General features: G+C 49.2%; 2 protein-coding genes and 1 long non-coding RNA gene across 4 annotated transcripts in view; all 3 read right to left on the bottom strand.

Moving 5' to 3' along the window:
* Positions 1–491: 491 nt before the first annotated feature.
* LOC144155443 (tubulin beta chain) lies at positions 492–4,799 on the bottom strand. Of its 2 annotated transcripts, none has more exons than XM_077686885.1 (7): positions 4,642–4,799; positions 3,719–3,827; positions 2,545–2,655; positions 1,895–2,139; positions 1,548–1,747; positions 932–1,368; positions 492–761 (listed from the first exon to the last, which is right to left on the bottom strand). In XM_077686885.1, exons 1-7 carry the CDS (start codon positions 4,696–4,698, stop codon positions 580–582), a joined length of 1,341 nt encoding a protein of 446 aa, XP_077543011.1. In that variant the 5' UTR covers positions 4,699–4,799; the 3' UTR covers positions 492–579. The 2 variants fall into 2 exon arrangements, with proteins under 2 accessions (XP_077543011.1, XP_077543013.1); XM_077686887.1 differs by having other exon boundaries at positions 2,545–2,652.
* Positions 4,800–6,966: 2,167 nt separating this feature from the next.
* On the bottom strand, positions 6,967–8,974 carry LOC144155442 (uncharacterized). Its single transcript, XM_077686884.1, has one exon. The coding sequence runs from the start codon at positions 8,372–8,374 to the stop codon at positions 6,980–6,982; it is 1,395 nt and encodes a 464-aa protein (XP_077543010.1). The 5' UTR covers positions 8,375–8,974; the 3' UTR covers positions 6,967–6,979.
* Positions 8,975–9,224: 250 nt separating this feature from the next.
* LOC144155444 (uncharacterized) overlaps positions 9,225–19,861 on the bottom strand; it is a 53,504-nt gene continuing 42,867 nt past the window's right edge. The window contains exon 2 of the long non-coding RNA XR_013319574.1: positions 9,225–10,481. This is a non-coding gene — a long non-coding RNA (uncharacterized LOC144155444). The remainder of the gene's footprint in view (positions 10,482–19,861) is intronic.

The raw sequence follows: 19,861 nt of genomic DNA, 5'->3' as shown, positions 1-19,861 counted from the left end.
CTGCAGTAGTTTTAGCATGGCTTCTGCAAACGCTGTAAAATTCGTAAATGTCAGGTCATCAATTTACAATGTTTTTGCAAAACTAACTGCATAAAATATTGTGCCAGCAAAAAGAAATTCTGTACTTTTGGGGCTTTATTTCACTGTTCAGTTCATAAGCTTTCAAATGCAGCAAAAATGATGTAAATCGAACCAGTACATCCCCAAATATTGTACCAGACAGCTGACGATGTAGGAAAAAAATTGGTTCCGAGAAAACAGGGCACGAAGTTTGCAAACACAGGCAAAAATGGTCATTTAGGTGACTTCAAAGGGCGACAGCTTTGTGAATACTTTTAATACAGCTATGATATTTTGCAGGTACATTCTTTGGGACCTGTAGACTGCAAATAAAATTAATACAGAAAATTGATTTTTTGGCAAATTTTCGGTCCTCAAGACCAGTGTCCCCCCTTAAAAGGGGGGGGAAAGAGAAGCTACATAGAACAGACTTCATAAATAGAAAAACCTTTATTGGCAGAAAAACAATAGTACAAAAAAAAAGCCAATGTAATAGATATCTAGCAACAAAAAAAGATCTTAGGCCTCTGCCTGGGCTTCCTCTTCATCTTCAAACTCTCCCTCCTCATCGGCTGTTGCCTCCTGGTACTGCTGGTACTCCGACACCAGGTCGTTCATGTTGGACTCAGCCTCGGTGAACTCCATCTCATCCATGCCCTCGCCGGTGTACCAGTGAAGGAAGGCCTTGCGCCGGAACATGGCTGGAAAAAGAACAAAAGGAAAACACATGCAATCACAATGGTGAATGGGGTACAACAAAAGCAATTGCCAACAAATGCTGCAAGACAACAGGCTTTGCAGTGAAAGCCCTGTGTAAAACGAAGCTTCAGCACAGCACACAGCTTCGGATGATATTGGTAGAGAAACTAACCAGTGAATTGCTCAGAGATCCGCTTGAACAGCTCCTGGATGGCTGTGCTGTTCCCGATGAATGTTGCAGACATCTTGAGGCCACGGGGTGGGATGTCGCAGACTGCGGTCTTGACGTTGTTCGGAATCCACTCAACAAAGTAGCTGGAGTTCTTGTTCTGCACGTTCAGCATTTGCTCATCGACTTCCCGCATACTCATACGGCCCCTGAAAACGGCAGCGACTGTGAGGTAGCGGCCGTGGCGAGGATCACAGGCAGCCATCATGTTCTTGGCATCAAACATCTGCTGCGTCAGCTCTGGCACGGTCAGGGCCCGGTACTGCTGGCTTCCTCGAGACGTGAGGGGGGCAAAGCCAGGCATGAAGAAGTGGAGACGGGGGAAGGGCACCATGTTCACCGCCAGTTTGCGGAGGTCAGCGTTGAGCTGGCCAGGGAACCTGAGCAGAGGGAGAAAATGTTTTATACGAGAGTCCACCATACAAAGTGAACAGTTTCCCATCCAGCAGAATCCAGAAAGTGCGAGAAAGTGCGAAGGCAAGGGAGGTCTTGCCCACCACCAAACATTGATTAATGTAGGTGGATACCAAGGAACCAAAAAATGAGGAAATTTACACACCTGAGACACGTTGTGACACCAGACATTGTGGCCGATACCAAGTGGTTGAGGTCTCCATAGGTCGGGGTGGTGAGCTTGAGGGTACGGAAGCAGATGTCGTAGAGGGCCTCGTTGTCGATGCAGTAAGTTTCATCGGTGTTTTCCACAAGCTGGTGCACCGATAAGGTGGCGTTGTAGGGCTCGACCACGGTGTCAGAGACCTGCAAAACAACGACAGTCGATCAGGGCGAAGGAAGAGGAATGTCGAAGTAATAATAATAAAAAAGAAACAGAACAATGGGGTTGCTGAAAGCAAACGAGAACAGCGGTAGTCCCACAGGTAGGCCTTTTGCGGAGTCATTACCAACCTTGGGAGAGGGCACCACGCTGAAAGTGTTCATGATGCGGTCTGGGTACTCCTCGCGGATCTTGGAGATGAGCAGCGTGCCCATGCCGGAGCCGGTGCCACCACCGAGAGAGTGGGTGAGCTGGAAACCCTGGAGGCAGTCGCAGCTTTCGGCCTCCTTGCGGACAACATCGAGCACAGAGTCCACGAGCTCGGCGCCCTCCGTGTAGTGGCCCTTAGCCCAGTTGTTGCCAGCACCACTCTGGCCTAAGGTGGCAAACAAGGGACACAGCACAGAATTAGCATTAAAACATGAATGGCATGGCACTCAAACATTGAATACACATTCATAGCCACAAAAGCTACCAGGATAAAAGCAGGCCTGAAAGATCAGAGTGGCAGGGGTTGTCACCAGAAATAAACTATTGCATGTGCCCAGCATGTAGGCATTGATAGCACTCCAGGTAGTTGGTGCATAGTTACTAGTATAAACGCATAACAGGCAAAGAGGTGTAAAAGATACAAGTGTGGACCATGTCCTATGGCAAACCCAGTACCCCAAAAGTTTTATCCCAAGATTGATTCACAGTGAGCGACCCCAGAAACTGCTGTTCCTATAAAGATCAGTTAACATACATTTCTACATTTTGCATGCAATGGAAAATCGCTTACCAAACACAAAGTTGTCAGGCCTGAAGAGCTGCCCAAAGGGTCCAGATCGCACCGAGTCCATGGTTCCAGGCTCAAGATCAACCAGGATGGCACGAGGCACGTATTTACCTCCTCAAACAAAAAAGAAAGCACGACACTTAGAGGCAGTAAATCAAATATTAACGCAAGTGTCTAGCATTATCACGCCCAGACGGACTCATTGCACAGCGGGCTCAAATGTCAGCGCCACAATTACTTCGTACAAATCGAACCTAAATGTTTTATTTGGGGAACAGTGTTTGCATTGATATGAATTTTTGTGTTGGGTTAGGCTAAGTTCACTGATGGGCTTCATTCCCAGTGATTTTGTCAGCCATCAATTAGTCCTTATGCCAGTCGTACTATACATACATCAAGCTAAAAAAAATTCTTATTTAAACAGTTTTTATTGGAATGTTATTGTTCGACTAACGCTAATCACAACAAATAGCATAACGGCAAAGGCGAGGTTAGCAAAGTCATTGCCCCTAGCTTGCTATGCCATGTGAGAAAAAAAATATGCAAGTAGATGTATTAAACAAAAATTTTTTTTAAGAAAAGAAAGTAATGCGTGGCGCAGAACACATAACAGCACGAGAGGTGGACAAAGACCTGGATGAAAAACAGGTTAGGACACCGCTTGTCTTGTCCTGCCCCGTTTGTCTTCATCCACCCTTCACGCTGTTGCGTGTTAACCACTCTTAACATATTCTGCAAATGCGAGGTGATGCGCACGAATTTCCAGTCAAATACACGAGCCTTGCAATCACGTTTTGTCACAACAGCACTTCGTCCCACAAAGCAGAAGAAGGCATCATCGGTTTAGGACATTAGCACAACAGCTACGGTCTTAAAGGCGTTCCACGTTCTCCGCCCTCGCTGGTGTCGTTACGCATCTGCAAGGGTGCAGTCTGTCTTACTTTTCATCCAACCGGTCAAACCGCTTCCGCGCACTGACCAGGCGGTCACTGCTAATTGTTAATAGTGACTGGCTAGCCAGTGAGCAGAAGCTGTGTGCCGAGAACTACGACCAATATAGGCGCGCCAGTTCGCTGTTTTCTATATCGGTCAGACACCTCGGGGAACGCAGCGGCGTGGCACGCCTAACGAAAAACACACAGCGAAATGATGTAGAGAACAATAAATGACCGAATACCAGAGGCTTCATTGTAGTACACATTGATCCGCTCTAACTGCAGATCCGAGTCGCCATGGTAGGTTCCGGTAGGATCGATGCCGTGCTCATCAGATATGACCTCCCAGAACTGCAATCATTACAAAAATGATAAATTATCCAGAAAATGATACAGTAAGAACTGTAACAATTACATTACAACGATAAAAATCACATCACATACCTAGACATTTACGAATCGGGCAAATTTGAAATGGCGCGCTTTGTCAGCGGCTTTTGCAAATATGGCGGCTACCGGCAGCAAACAAGGGAACGTTGCCTTCGATTGAGCCCCGTCCGGCTTTTCGGGTTGTCATGAATGGACACTTCAGCAGCAAGCGTTTCACCCCACACAAGGGGAAGGAATGTAGTTCAATAGCAACATTTTGTCCAGTTCGCCAGCAATATTACGCTCGGTATCTCTACTGTTCGTCGTTGAATGGGCACTCGTGCTATGCCACACCCTGTCGAGTTAAGTCAGCAACAATGTTAACTATTTCAGTTAATATTTACAAAGCAACACGGAAATCATGTCATGAAGCGTGCAATTAGTGGGCAGGACACGACCGCTTTGACAGTAGGCGGACAGGAAATCGTATTGCCTATGCCACAAGCACGAATCCAGTCGGATTCATGACCGTTAACAGAGTCATAGCAGATCGGAGAACCGGTCCCGGTACGGTACCCGGTAGGCGACCACCGTTACTGCGTGTGCGCAGAGGGGGAAAAACTGGTTGAGCGCATGCGCAGGTGTACCGGGTACCGTACCGGCACCGGTTTTCCGATCTGCTATAACTGTCTACCGTTTGACACGTAAGAACATGGGTTTGTGCTTTAAACCATACTTTATATCAGCAAGAACACGCTAACATTTCTGCCGCGTTCTGAGATAAAAGATGACTTACCTTAGCTCCAATCTGGTTGCCGCACTGGCCGGCCTGAATGTGAACAATCTCGCGCATGTTGGTTTCGGATAGTACGTACACACACCCAAAGAAGAGCCGGAGCGGTAACTGACGGCCGCGTGCAGGCAAGGAGCATTTATAGGATGACCGCCGGCGCCGCACGCGTGTTCCTACGCGTAGGCGTGGTTCTTTTATTTTGAGTATAAAAGCAAAATACTGTAAGTTACACAACCAAATAAACTTACAAAGATGGTTGGAAGGTTTTAAAATAGTTAACTTTTAGTTTATGTGAAAATGGTATAAAGCACAGTAGGAACTATTTCTTTTAGCGTAGACTGACAGAATGTTGGTGCTTCAACGATTTTTGACATTCGTCGCCGTCGTGGGCTTCGGCTTCGCCCATTCTGTACTCCGTTGTGGTGGGGGGCGATGGAGGGGGTACGCGGCGGAAGTCGGGCGTAATAATCCTACACGGTAATTGTATTTAGCTTTCCTCATTAGTGCCATCGGCAGGCATTTGTAAAAGAATCAAGGGAAAAAATTATCCCGTGATTTCATAACACTCTGGTCTGTGCTTGAGGTAAATAATAAGTATCACCTTCCTTTGCACAATAAACATTAAAAAACAAAAAGGGAAAGGGCGGGTGGGGGCGGAGAGATGCAACCGCGGGTGACGGGCTACGCTGAGCAGATGGATGCAAACCTGTACACAGAGCGCCTGCCAGCAACATTCTAGTGCTCAAGGATTTTTAGGTTCAAGTAGCTTTCCTAGCAAAAACAAATTTATGACGTCAGCATTAAATGTATACTTTATATTTAAAATAAAATTCAAACACTTTAAAGCTGTAAAATCTCGTATTCTGATACCATTAGAAACTCCTCTCATTGATTTATTCACGGAGTCCGAATAGATATTACTTGGTACTTACTATCGTTCTTCCAATTTCTAATTTTGACCACCATTTAACACGCACCCAGAAAAACCCAATGAGTAATTAAATCATCCATATGCGTGTTCTCCACCTGTCTGTTTACGGAGTGCAATTCATAAAATTGTGGAACTCAAGCAGTGATTGGCCGGTTGTAAAGTAACACCTTCAAATGATGACTATGAAATTCTAAAAAGCGGCTTTATACACAGACTACATGCTTGTAAATAAGTAAGATATCAGATGGAGATGTCAGGATACGCGGACCGCCGGGCGCTGTCCTCCAACAACGTCGGATTTATATTTCTCGTAGCCTGGTGGATGGGGCCTGGGCAACCGATGCGGACCAGGGCTTCCCGGACTATAGGAGGTCCCCACCAGTGGGCGCCCAATTGTCAGTGCCTGAAGCTCGTCGAAATACAGTTTATTCGCTCACTGACTCACTTCCTCGCTTTTAGCGCCTTTCAACCCGGAAAAAAAAATATCGCCAATTAATCTGCACGTTCACACTCAATATACTGAGACGGGACTTCTCAAAGCCAGGCCAACAATTTTCAAAACATTAAAGATGCGCTTTCCACCACGTAAAATCCCCTTCCCCTTGCTGACGCCAACGCCGCCACGCCAATTTCCAATTTATTCCATTTCCAATTTCCAATTTCCACGCCATGCATGACGTCACATTTCGTCGTCTGCTATGTACTGCTACCACTAACATCACTCATTTACGATAGTCCCTAATGCAAAATTTACCCGCCGCGGTGGCTCAGTGGCTATGGCCAGCTATGGCAGCTATGGCGTTGCGCTGCTGAGCACAAGGACGCGGGTTCGATTCCCGGCCGCGGCGGCCGCTTTTCTGATGGAGGCGAAAAGCAAAAACGCGCGTGTGTCCGCGATTTCGGCGCACGTTAATGATCCCCAGGAGGTCAAAATTAATCCGAAGCCCTCCACTACGGCACGCCTCATCACCTGTGTAGCGTCGGCGCGTTAGAATACAATCAATGAATCAATCCTAATGCAAAATTTGAGCGCAGCTATCTAGGTGTTTGACTTTTGTCAAATATTGAAGCAAAAATTTTATATTATGACTAAGGGAAGGCTTTGAGCAGTGCGGCTGGCGCGGACAGGGTGTTGTGCGGCACATCGCAATCTGAGCGGAGTGTGGCACGATTGCCTCGCCAATCGGAAGACCGTGCACGAGGGGAGCGCGCTGGTAATGCGTGGGTGCGTTTCAAAGCAGTCGCCGCAAACAGAACACGGCGAACTCGTGAGGCGGTATGAATGAATGAAACCACGTTTATTCCACATTATAATTTGCCGAGGGCACTGCGGTGGAAAGGACTACGGTGTTATAGAAGAGGGAAAGGGTTGGGCTGCCTCTGTTTTTTTAACGGACGCATTGGAGGCAGCTAAGTGGGGGCCGCTTGAATCTTGTGGCTGTCGAGGAGCCGATCAGTAACCGGTGGCGCCGCCGGGTCTTGAAGAAACAGGAGGAGTGCTCGCCAGAGCTCGGTGGCGCGATCCGGAGGCTTGGGATCCGGACAGGCCCATGTCCGGAGAGAAGGCCAGGGTCCCCGCTTTATGGTGTCCAGGGCACCAAGTCTAGCCGGAATGTAGAGGGGGCACTCCCAACACGGGTGGTCGAGATCAGCGTGGCAGTTGCACGTGGAGCAGGTGCCAGTTACAGACGGTGGTGTGTCACCTCTGTTGAAACGGTTCAGCAAAACAGGAGTAAGGAGTGTGCCTGTCTCAATTCTTCGAAGCAGGACAGACTCTCGCCGTGTGAATACCTTCGAGGGGAGCGGTGGTATCAAGAGTGGATTGCCAACTGCTGTGAGGTAGGCCTCACGTTGTTGTTTTGTCAAATACTTGTCTGCCATCGGATCTGCTAGCTCGCGTGGGGTAGCTAGGAGAGGAAAAGGAGTATCGGAGGCTCTGGCTAGCGCGGTGTAAAGGTGAGCGCGCGCTAATCTATGAGCCTTCTCGTTTCCGGGGATACCACAATGCGCGGGAACCCAGAGGATGGCAACATCGTCACCGCGTTCACGGATTAGGCACGCCTGGTGTCGGATCTTCTGCAGCACATGATCTGTGTAAAGAACATTAGCGCATGCTCGATGGGCAGCCTGAGAATCAGTGTACACACAATGGTGAACGGGGTCAGTTTCAGATGAAGTTTCGAGGGCCCACTCCAAATAATCTAGAACGGCCATTAACTCTGCGCGGGTGCTGTACATCACCTCTGTTGATACATGATGGCGTCGGTTCTGGCACCCATTTGTCTGGTCGTACCACGCACTGGCATAGCAAGTGTTGCTGGTACCATCTACCGGAAGTGCAGCGTCCGTGTATACGATGCGTTCAGTCGAGGGGAGGGAGCTCGTAGCCTTAGCATGCCTCTTGGCATAGGCAAGGCGCCGCACTCGCTGAGTGGGGTCCATATTCAGCGGAAGTGGCTTGCCATCGGTGAGTGCAGTGACTTCCCACGGCGGTGTTTTGTTGGGCAGAGTGGGCAATGTGTGGATGCCATACCCGAGGAGCATGAGCGTGTACCGCCCGGCATTTGTCGCGCGAAGCCTTGTCTCCTGTGCGCGGATGTGCATGTCGACGAGCTCAGAAAGGTTGTTGAGCTTGCTACAGCTCTTGAGCGCATCGAGGCGTGTGTACCTTGGAAGGCCAGTAACAATGCGTTTGGCCTCGTTAAGTAGCCGATCGAGCGCGAGCATTTGCGTGCGGTTGACCAGATGATACGGCAGTCCATACATGATACGGGAAACGAGAAAAGCTTGAGCAAACTGTCGCATTTCATCATCATCATCATCATCATAATTTATTATACCCTCAAGGGCCCCTTGCGGGACATTACATAAGGGGGGAGCAAGTACAGAAATTCCACAGCAGGTGATGGTCGATGGTACAGGCGTAGAAGTTAGGCAGATTCATAAAGAAATGGCAGCAACACAGCAAATATATATACATATGTACCTAAAGTAACTGTAACAATAAAAATAAGGAGCAATGACCCCTTTCAAAATAATTAATATGAGCCATTGATTTGCCACATGAACCAATCAATCCCACACATGTCCCCACCCGCGGTCACGTCACCCAACACTCACTCTCATGCACTCATAGCACTCATAGACATAGAGTCACTGACCGCGCGGAGTGGTCAAACCATTTCGCCAGGCGGGCAGCACATACACATACACAAGGCAACGAGGGAGTCGTTGATAATCCCCTGAGGAACGCCGCCATCCGCCGTTCGTTTACTCCACGAGTGCGGTTAGAGATTCTGCGTAAAGCGTGCAGGATTTGTTTGCTGGTCCTCGTAACCCGTTGGAACCAAGTGCTCGCTGTGCAGTTCCCGTCAAGGTGCATACCGAGTATTCGGATAGTAGATTTCCCAGTTATGGGTCGATCACCGATGTAAAGTTTAAAAGACCGTTTTTCTTCTTGTTTGAGAGGGGTGTGTCGGCCACCATGAATGACGACGAACTCGGTTTTGTTTGGGGCGGTGTGTAAACCTGTTTCCGTCGCGTAGTCGTGAATAAGGTTGAGGGCTCTTTGTAAGACGTCCTCCTTCTCACCGATGGATCCTTGATGCGTCCACACAGTGACATCGTCAGCATACACCGCGTGTTTCAGGCCCGGTACGTCCGCAAGGCGTCTTGGCAGCTGATGCATAGCTACGCGCCATCTCTTAGCCGCTGCAGACAGATCTCCGTTTATGCAGGGAAGCGCTGTGCTTCCTCTGCAGCGCTCTCTACTCGTAACCATTTTTACTAAACGCTTTTGTATAGCGGTCGACTCGGAGACCGCACGAGCAGGAAAAAAAAGTGTACGAGTAACGGGTCCTTCGTGTACGGGTCCTTCGCTTTCAGCATCACTTTTCGGCAATTTTCTCTCCCGCTTTCCTCCTCGTGCTTCCATCATTCGTTATCCGGTGCGCTAACCCCCTTCACCCTACCCCGTGCCGTAAATCGTTCGCCCCGTTGCGCCAATGCCAAACGCACGAATGGAAAGGGGGGGGGGGGGGGTTGTGGTTTGCGACGGGAAAATGAAAGGAAATTCACTGGGGATATTTTGAGCTCGGCAGGGAGCTCACCTGCATACAACCCAGTGCAGGGGAAGGGAAGTAGAGGGGGAGTGATATGATAACGTAGAAAGAGAGAGAGAGAGAGGGAGAGAGAAAGGTATAAAGAGAGCTGTCAGTCCTAGAACGCTGTCAGTCCGGGCACACCAGTCAATCACTGCACTCCGGGCTACAGCCGCTGCGTAAGGCCGGTCGTCTCCAGGAAATGAAGCAGATAAGTGAAGACTTCCCGTTGGGTTGCCGCAGGTCCCTTCGGGAACAGAAGGTCCTCCATGTCGGCGCTGGGAAGGCATCGACGCTGGAGCGCTCGGTGGAGCTCTGCTCTCGTGCCCGCGTGGTGGGGTCAGAAGCAGAGTAGGTGCTCGAGCGTCTCCAGTTCGGAACAGTCCGCACATGTAGGGGAGTCCTTGCGGCCGTGTCGGTGCAGACGCTCCGCCACATTGCAGCAGTTCAGCCGCATGCGGAGAAGCAGGCAGCGGGCGTCCCTGCTGATGCGTGCGGGCAACGGTCTGGGCGCCAGGCCGCTCACGACCCGAGGGTCGGGGTGCATCGTCTGCACCATGTGGGCCAGGGCAGTGCGGGCCTCGCCGAACGCGGTGATGTCTTCGGAGACTGGGGTGCCCTCCTGGTGGGCCTCCCTGGCGCGGGCGTCGGCGTCTTCGTTGCCCCGGATGCCACTGTGGCCCGGCAGCCAATGGAGCCGCAGGTCGCAGCCTCGGGAGGCCACAGTGCGCAGCTTGATTGCAAGGGAGCGCTCCGGGTAGCCGCTGCTGTTGGTGGGTTGATCGGCCGCGTGCAGCCGTAGCAGGGCAGTCCTGCATATAAGAGCAGCGGTCTAAAACTAGCTGGCATGAAGTATTGATTAAAAAAAAAAAAAAAAAACGGATGGTAGTACTCGTCTATGCAGGTTGGTGCAGCCAGTTTTTTTTTTTTTTTTTTTTTTTTGTAAACCCACTCACCATGGTGTTCCCGGAGTTCGAGCCTTCAACTCTCGGCATGTAATGTTAATATTTCTGACCAAATATTGTACGCGGACACCACCACGGCATCATCGTTTTGACAACTAAGACTCTGTTTTAATTGACGCGATGTGTGGGTGTCGAAAAGCTGTTTAATTGTTTATGGTACAAATACTAAATATGAGTGTGCGAAAACAGTCGAAGAGCTTCAACTTTTCAACCTACTTTTACGCTTTCACACGTAAGTACGCTTCTAGTTATTCCACAGGTAGGCACACGTGAATAATCTTCTATATACTTAAATGTGCACGAAGATATAATCGAATTTAAGTTTTAAAAAGGTCTGCAAGAGCATTAAAGATGTTTTTGCAGGTAGATTGCGGGAATTTTTTTCGACGCAGTACGTGATTTCCATACCACCTAGAATGCGCCGATTAACTTTCTTAGTGGACCGTTCAATACTGTGGAACCGACGCCAACCGTTATTTAAGGTCACGCCATTTTAGAAAAATCTTGCAATGCAGATGCACTTCGAGGCATTCATGTTGCCACGGCCCGGCACCGAAGCCAGGCGCGAAGAGCTACTACGAAGAACCACCCCTCTTTTGAAGTCTAGGGCGTTGGCTGTATATTATATACAGCCATAATGGGAGCAAATTTCGCCCTATAGGGCGAAATTTGCTCCCATTATGTCAAGGATTGCACGGGAGAACACATGGCCAAACTTAGCGCGCAAACGAGCAGGTTTCATCAAGGCGACAAACGATGAGCTCGCTGAAGGTTAAGGCTGACATTCGTTCTTACAAAATGCGCCATTGTTTCGATGGTGATCGGCCAGTAACTGGCCGCTGCGGCGGCTGTCCGGTTTATCTGACCACCAGTAAAACACCTACCGCATTCGCTTTCGTTGTGTCCCCTTTTGAATGTGTCGGCGCACAGCGCATCTGTAACGGTTTTTTAGGGCGCAGCCCTTTGGCGCCCGTTCGTGGGCCGAGGGGCGTCGCCGTCGGTGTCATCGAGCGAACGATGGCAAGTCCGAAGAGTGACAGAAAGCAGAGGACGAGACTGTCGTGAAATTGGGAGGGGAGGGTGGTTCGCCGTGGCGGCGCGAGACGCTTTTTCGAAAGTGTGCGGGGTGGAGGGGGCAGTATGCTGTGCCCGCACGAGACGCTCGCCTGCGCGATGCTTGGCGAAAACGTGAGCGGCGGCGTGCGCGTGATGGTGATGTGCGCTCGCTTCTGTTGGGACTCGATCCTCTCACCGCAGCCATCACTGTTGGGACTGGCCATCCGAGCGTAGTCACCGGTGTCGCGACGTTGCCTTGTTCCGTCCGCTATTGACGCGGCGCAGAGCAGAGCGATGAAGTTCTCGAGCCGACGAAAAGTTGAAGCAACATTTATATACCGTACGTACAAGGGTAACAGCAGCGTTATATGGCTCGCACAAAGGCGACAACACGTCTCAACTCGGTGTCTCCAAAAAGTGCCGCCCTCGCTGTGCTTCCGGACGGGTTTTGTACCCCCGGGATTCCGTTGCAGCCGCGAGCGGTTTGAATCGCTCCAGTCAAGACCCTCTCTGGCCGAAGTTTGAACCCGACGAATGGAGGTGAAGCGATTGCGTCAGCCAAAGCCGCCTCCTCCAGGCATGTAGCTGCGTGTCTGCCGCGGGCCATTCGTCCGAGGCATGATTCGGCCCAGCCGATGAGAGGAAAAGGAAAGGCGACTCTGCGCCTCTGCGGCGCATGCAAGTTCGGTCACGCCTGCCGCGGGCGTTTTGGCCGAGGCGCGAATCGGCCCCGCTGCGCGTGACGCAACCGGTCATGGGCTTTGTCAGCTGCTGCAGCTAAACGAGCTGCCAGAGCGGAGGCTCAACACCGCCAACGCCAGAACCCCGAGTGCACATGAGGTATCTGAACAATGAGCGAGGCAACCGATGCGTGTGCTTCTGCTATGTTCAGACTACCGACGCAAAAGCCATATCGCGATCTATGGACGTAAAAAAAAAAACGGCGTGTCACGCAGTTCGGTTGGCTGAGACGTGAAATGACGTCATTATTTAAAGTTATTCCGGCAGTTGCGGCAACAGTCTGAACCCGGCCTTCGTCAGTCACGGCAAATACAAGTTGTCTGTAACCATACATATATGTCCGTCTGAAATTATTTGCCTCAACATATTTTGCACAGTCAAAACAGCTGCGCCCAAATACCACATAAGGGAGTATCGTAATCTCCAGCCATTTTTTTTTAAATTCCCCGTGGCACAGACACTAAGCTTCCACACTGGCGTACGCAGGGGGGGAAGGGGGGGGGGGCGCCACGCCCCCCCCCCCTTCCCGAAATTTTTGGGACGGGGGGAGATTTCCGAGGCTGCATGGATCAACCACGAGCCATTTATTGTTGTTGAATTTGTTTGTTTTTCTTTTTTGTTATTATTTATTCATGTTTGTTTGTTATTATTAGTAGTATTTGGTAATTTTTGCACGTTATTGTTTTCTCCACTTCTTATGCCCCCCCCCCCCCCCCCCCCGAAGCAAAATCCTGTGTACGCCATGCGCGGGGGTTTTCGACGTCCAGCGAATGCTGGAGTGCCTCTGCTATGCTTTACTGCATGATTGTTAGCGCCGGAAGCAGTGTGCTATCCCAAGAGATCACCGCCCCCCCCCCCCCCTCTTCCTTTTATACACTTCCCGAGCTGTTTCCTCGTTTGGAGATTTATTGAGGGTATCTGCTCGGTGAACACCGCGATCACTTAGGAAACAGTTAAAACGCTGTGTTTTTATTTTTGCTATTTTAATTGGTTGTCTTGGTTGTCCCAATGTTGTGCCGCCATTCATCTTGGCTGCAGGCGGCCGAAGGAGCAAGCGCTGTCGACCGGAATGGGCAAGCTAACCGGACACCCCCTTCCGAAAACGCACACTTGCAGAAGGCAGATAAAGCCGCCTGCGTCGGCCGATTCAGCAACATAGTGCGCCTCAAAGACAGGCTAAGTTGACCGGAATAGCCAGGCGTTGCGGGCGTGGAGCGGTCCAAGGACACAAAAACAAAGCTAGCACACGCGAACCTACCAGCGTTCCTTCCGGGTCCACGCCGACAATGATGCTCTCCCGCGCTGAGATGAAAGAAGCTGGTCGAAAACACGTTTACAGACCAAGACAAGTTACGATAAGAGTTGGACGGACCATTTACCGAAGGAGGATGGGGGAGGTGGGCGCTTCCCTTTTTCTTCTGACATATCTCTACGAAGAAGCCAGATGGGATTCAAAAGCACATCTCCACCCTATCTGTTAATCACCTTTTTGAGCCTATAGACACTGAACTGTAGTTTTTTTTTTAATTTTGCAGCACAGCATTGATTGACATTTCTTTTCATGCAGGAGCGACTCCGTAATTCCTCGTACGGATCATTCCTATGTATTACAAGCAGTGGTCGCGCTCACGAAACTTGCGGGAGTGGCACAAATCATGGTCGACTTCAAAATATGCCATGGACGCGTAATGCAGGCACGCAGAGCAAGGCGCCGAACAGACCTTGTGCATGGTGTACGGATGTACGTATACAGTTTCGACCCCAGCAGTGGTCCATCCGCGCGCATTAACTTGAGTCAAGCGTGTGCACAGAGCACCTCGTGTAGTTGTCTTGACCAGCAGATTTGCCCTGTCCTGTATTTGAGTCCTGGAATTTATACGGGAACACTCTCACTAGCTATGACGAATATACCTAAACTCTGTGAATACATTCAAATATCTTGGTGTTACGTATACACTCAAAACCTAAAGTAGCACCATCACATCGAAACAATTTGCGCTAGGGCACTTAGAAAACTGGGATACATAAAACGAACACTCAAGCACTCTACCAAGGACTGCAAATTAACCGCGTACAAATCGCTCGTCCGACCATTGCTAGAGTACGCCTCAGCGGTATGGTCACCCTATACTGCACTTGACATAAATATGCTCGAGGGCATACAGAAAAAAGCAATACGGTTTATTTTTGGCCGGTATGACCGCAATTTTTCTCCCTCATCTCACGAATGCTCATTGTCGTTGGAACCCCTTGCTTTTCGACGCACACTTGATCGTATCACTCTGCTACATAAGATTGTACACAGCCGCAGTTGCATTGAAGCACCGATTACTTTCTGTCATTCAGCACGACGAGCCACGCGCCGATCTCACCCACTCAACATTGTTCCCTTCCAGCCATTTGTAAATTGCTTTAAGCATTCCTTTTTCCCAGCCGTTGTTGAGATTTGGAACAACCTAGATGGTTCCCTGCGCGAAAAACCAATTGAACTGTTTTTGAAAGAACTGCCTAACCATATTTTGTAATATGTTTTAAATGCTTTGTATGTTTATGTGGTGTAGCTTAATGTATGTTCTTTTCTTTTCCTGATGTACCCACTCCTGCTATGTCTCGTGTATCGAGACAGCAGTATCTGTAAATAAATAAATAATACGGCGACATTGCGATCGCATTGTAACGTAAAAGGAGCATCGTTTTTGAAGGAGATGTAAATGTAACCACGTGTCATTTACACGAAACTGCGGTGGTGGGTAGAAAGGCGACACGCTAAATACAGTCACACACGCTAAAAACACGCACGCATGGATCTGACTCCATACAGTTCTCCTGAATGGCCAATCATTGCGTTAAACTTACGGCTAAGTAAATCAGTGACGATGGCACTGCGACAAAGCTGATGAGCATACGATTCTACTTGACACTGCGCAATACAACAAGGGCGTTTTCCATTGCGTGTCGTCACGGTGCAGTCACTTTTTTGAGTAAATTAACTCGTACGTTTGACCGCGTTATTCATCAGATATAGCTCCTTCGGACGTAGCGATCAGTAGATCAGGTGCATTGAAACTAAGCAGCGAATATTTTTAGAGTGTATGGATAAATTTTTCATTTCAGAATTGAGTGAATGCTTTCAACTTACACAGGTCCCTCGCTTCGACACGTTGACTGGCTCGCCCTGCCAATAGCCAGCTCAGCTAAACAGCGGTTGAATGGCGGAGGCGATTGTAGCTATCTTCACCCGGTTGCCGTACAACGTGACGGTGAGTGAGACGCGCTCATGTGGGTGGATTGTTGCGAACAATGTATCCCCCACTGTGCTGCTAAACGTGGCTTGTCAGATAATTTACAGGTTGCGACCACGCAATGAGGAGCCCAAATGAACCTGAATGTGAGGTAAGTGAGGGGACATAACGAGTAAAGTTTGGTTTGTTGGTGAGGTTGAGTAGTGTCGCCATGGAGGGGTGTGAAGTACCCGAAGACGAGGCGCAGGGAGGTAGATGATGGAGGAGAAAGTCTATTTACACGTATTTACAAGGACTTTACATTGAAGACATTGAAGACGACACAAAACAAAGGGATGACTGGATTACAATTAAAATGCGACGCAGCGCACGAGTGTATCGCGTCACGATCCCTGATATGGGGACCAAAGGCCCAAAAGATGCCGAACCGCTGCGCGGTTGGCGAGGTACAAAGCGTCACTGTGAGATCTGGCGCCCAGAATCCACCGCGGGAGCGGCTCTGCAAGTGGCCGCTCACAGCCGCAGCTCAGGACAATCAGTCGCCGGGCTGACTCCTTCGACCAGCTCTACCCCAAATCAGCGCTCTAAGTATTTGAAGACTGATCTCCTCCCTCCTCCGTCCTTGGCGGGAACAAGGCAAGGCAGTAATGTAGCGAATTGGGCGAGTTGGAGTATGTTCATGACGGTCAGCGCAGACGAAAACAGGACAAGAAGCGCTTGTGTCGTCCATTCTCTTGTCCTGCTTTCGCCTGACCATCATGAAAGCAAGGCGGGCGTTGCTCAAAGAAGAAAAGTTTGCAACACGCTGGCGGCAGCCACCACATCCCTATCGACGGAGGGAGGCAAAGCTACACGACTGCAGGAGCACCAAAACGGATAGGAGAAGAAACATCGCCCCTTGGGGGCTCACCGGCGCTGCGATCACTACATAAGGCCTCACCTCAATTATGAGGTTGGGGACAAGTGGAAGGCCCACGACGTGCATGCCTGTTCAGTTATTTTTAACCTCCAACTCACTTGAATTGAGGACAAAATTGGGCTCTACAGTTGACGGCCAAAATCAAGGGCTGAGTTTTCCTTTTCTCTTGTTTTCTCTCTTTTTTTTTTTTTGCTCGAGTGTGCACGCGGTCCATTTATCTGTCCCGGTGTGTGGTATTTTGCTTGGAAGCGACCCCATTACAGTATAAAGCAATGTCAAAAAGCCTGCAATATTCCCACCGTGACGATTTCTGTCAGCTACCCGCCCCTGGCGTACGGCAGCTAAAATAGGCGTGTATGCATGCGAATAACTCGGTGGGCGTTAATTACACTGCTTTCTCGCTGATACGGCGTTAGCTCATCTATCTCAGGTGCTTGGTAAGTCATTCCTAAAAAAGGACATCGGAGAAGGCATCTCGTTGAAAGATAAGCAGGGTCCTACGCGACTCTGCAGCTGATAAGCAGTACGCCAACAGACACGAACGGCAGTAAAAGCATGGGGGAATACCGATGCATAAACTCGTAGTCCGTAAGCCCTCATTCACACAGCCGTTTTTCACCCCGTCACGTCACCGTCTTCCGTCATGGGCGATGGTTTCTCGGGAGATTTCTCGCCGAAAATGGTGCGACGGTGACGGGAAGCCGAGCTGTACGTTTCCGTTCCGTTAACGCGACGGGACCACGCACATGGTAAACCAGCCAATCAGGAAAGAAATTTTACGGCTAAATTTAGCGAAAAGTGAGCACACGTAAAAATCTAAGCCATTTTCTTTACTTTTCAGATTAAGCACGCTCAATTCTAGGCTAAACTGATCACAAGGCAGACGACCCTGTACTCTGACGGAGAGCTCCAGTACGAACGCCACTCCGTTTACGTCTCCGTCGCGGTTTCTTGACGTGATGGTGCCGTGACGGAGATGGTGACGGCTGTGTGAATGAGGGCTAAGGGTAAATTTCAAATTATACGTCAAGACTTGCTCCTCCAGTGGGTTCGGATCCCACCTGGCGGGCATTGTTTTTATCCACTTTCTTTCTTTCTTTCCAAATTCTTTATCTGCTTCAATGATCTACCTCATCCTCTCCTTTGCTTTCCAAGGTTTTCTTGACTGCCAACCCTTATTTTCTGTGTTATTTTCAGCGAGCCCCTCATTTCCTATTCTGATTCGCTACATGCATAGCGAGGGCCTCTGTTCTGGCAGTCTTGGTGCCATAGGAAGCTTAAGAGGGTTCAACGCTGGTCGACCACTCTCTACATGTCGCAGACCCTCGAGTCACGGCCCGGGGGTTAAAAAGAAGGCCCCCTTCACCCCGAGTAGTCCGAGTGGCGCTGGCTACCACCCCATGCACAGGAAACCAAAAAATACCATAACATAAATACCCCAGAAAGTGGAGGGGAAAATCGCCCCGCCGGTAGCGTAGTGGTTATCGCACCAGACCGGTATTCTGGAGGTCGTGGGTTCGGATCCCACCTGGCGGGAATTTTTTCTCCACTTTCTTTCTTTCCAAATTCTTTATCTCTTTCAATCAACCTACCACATCCTCCCCTTTGCTTTCCGAAGGTTTTCTTGACTGCCAACTCTTATATATATATATATATATATATATATATATATATATATATATATATATATATATATATATATATATATATATATATATATATATATATATATATATATGCACGCCAAAAGCAAGAGCAAATGGATGTGGCTCATGTTGATCCGTGGCACAGCAGGATTTAGGTCCGGTAACAAACTTGCGCTTTTTTCTCAAATTCTGTTTAGGTGGATTTGGCTCATGTCGAAAAAAAATGCCTCATGAGGCGTTTTTTTTCGACATTTACGGGATGATGGTTACCTCCGGAGCAGGCAGCACCTGCATGGGTTGGGCACAGAGAGCCAGAGGAAAAAGCAGGAGAAGTATCCCGTGGGCGACGTTATATATATATATATATATATATATATATATATATATATATATATATATATATATATATATATATATATATATATATATATATATATATATATAAATATATAGTGAACTCGTACAGCACATGTTGTTGGTCAGCTTCTTACTTTGTGGCGCCAAGTGAAAACCGTAGCGTTCCCTATGAATTTAAATTTAACTAGCACGATTCGGGCAATGTGTTCGTGTTGTCCCAGTGGCGTTGGATTTGAAAGCGAATTTAAATGCAATAGAGATGATGGAAAGAAGGAAATAAAGAAGAAATGAAGAATAAAAGTGAGACGGCGTGTTTCAGTGTTAGGGGTGTTTTTCTGCAAGTCCCGTGTTTAAAAGCGGGTTCATTGATGAGGCTGAGGTTGCGATTGACGCGGTACCTAAACCTCATGATCCCCTACTTGCCACACGTCTCATGGTGTCCAATATAATTTCGGCATACCATAATGAGATGCATTTGTGGTACTCCATCGTTTCTTTTTTCTAAACTGGCAGCTGGATTGCCCATCGCAGTGTACATCGAGAGGGACGTCGCTTTAATGGCTGTAATTACGCCCTCACTGCGAGCGCAGAGCCCAAAGCGAGAAAGGCACAAGTCGGCCCACGAGGAAGGCGGGACGAGTGACTCGGTGCAGCCCGCTGTAATGAAGACGTGCGATACTGCCACGAGACGAGCCCACGAAGAACGTCTGGCCCGAGCGATTCATAACAAGAAGATACCAGAGGAAAAAGTGCTCGCCAGAGTGGCCTGCAGGAACGACACGACACAGGCGGCGGGCGCCTTGCCTCGGCGATGGCACCTCCCTTCCGCCATCGGCTCAATTAGCTGCTTTCTTGACGAACTCGTTTAAAGGAACTCCTCGGTATTGTAAAAATACAAATAAAATTAGCCGTGACGTCACGGCAGCGGGCAGGCTGCGCATGCGTTGGTGTCTGCGCGTGGGCAACGGCCGGACTGCTCGACTCGTTTCGGTTGTTCTACAGGGAAAGAGAGGAGGAAGCCGCGGAATAACAAAACTGAAAACTTGTTGCCGCTCGGTCGTATTTTCTAGGCATTTTTCCCGTCACGGTCCATCAGCTCGATCGACTCGGACTAATCGGCATTGAAGTGGTCTGGCTGGCTGCCGAGGGGCAGGTTAAGATAAAATGCCCACCCTCGTCTGTGTACGCTCCGATCAGAAGCTGAACCAATAACGCCTTAGCCATCACGGCTGAAGCAATTAGGGGATAACCATCGTGAAAGTCTTT

Source organism: Haemaphysalis longicornis, unplaced genomic scaffold, assembly GCF_048455015.1.
Source record: "Haemaphysalis longicornis isolate Haplotype H1 unplaced genomic scaffold, Haemaphysalis longicornis Haplotype H1 scaffold_1, whole genome shotgun sequence".
Taxonomy (NCBI): domain Eukaryota; kingdom Metazoa; phylum Arthropoda; class Arachnida; order Ixodida; family Ixodidae; genus Haemaphysalis; species Haemaphysalis longicornis.
This window is presented reverse-complemented; position numbering and strand designations above follow the sequence as displayed.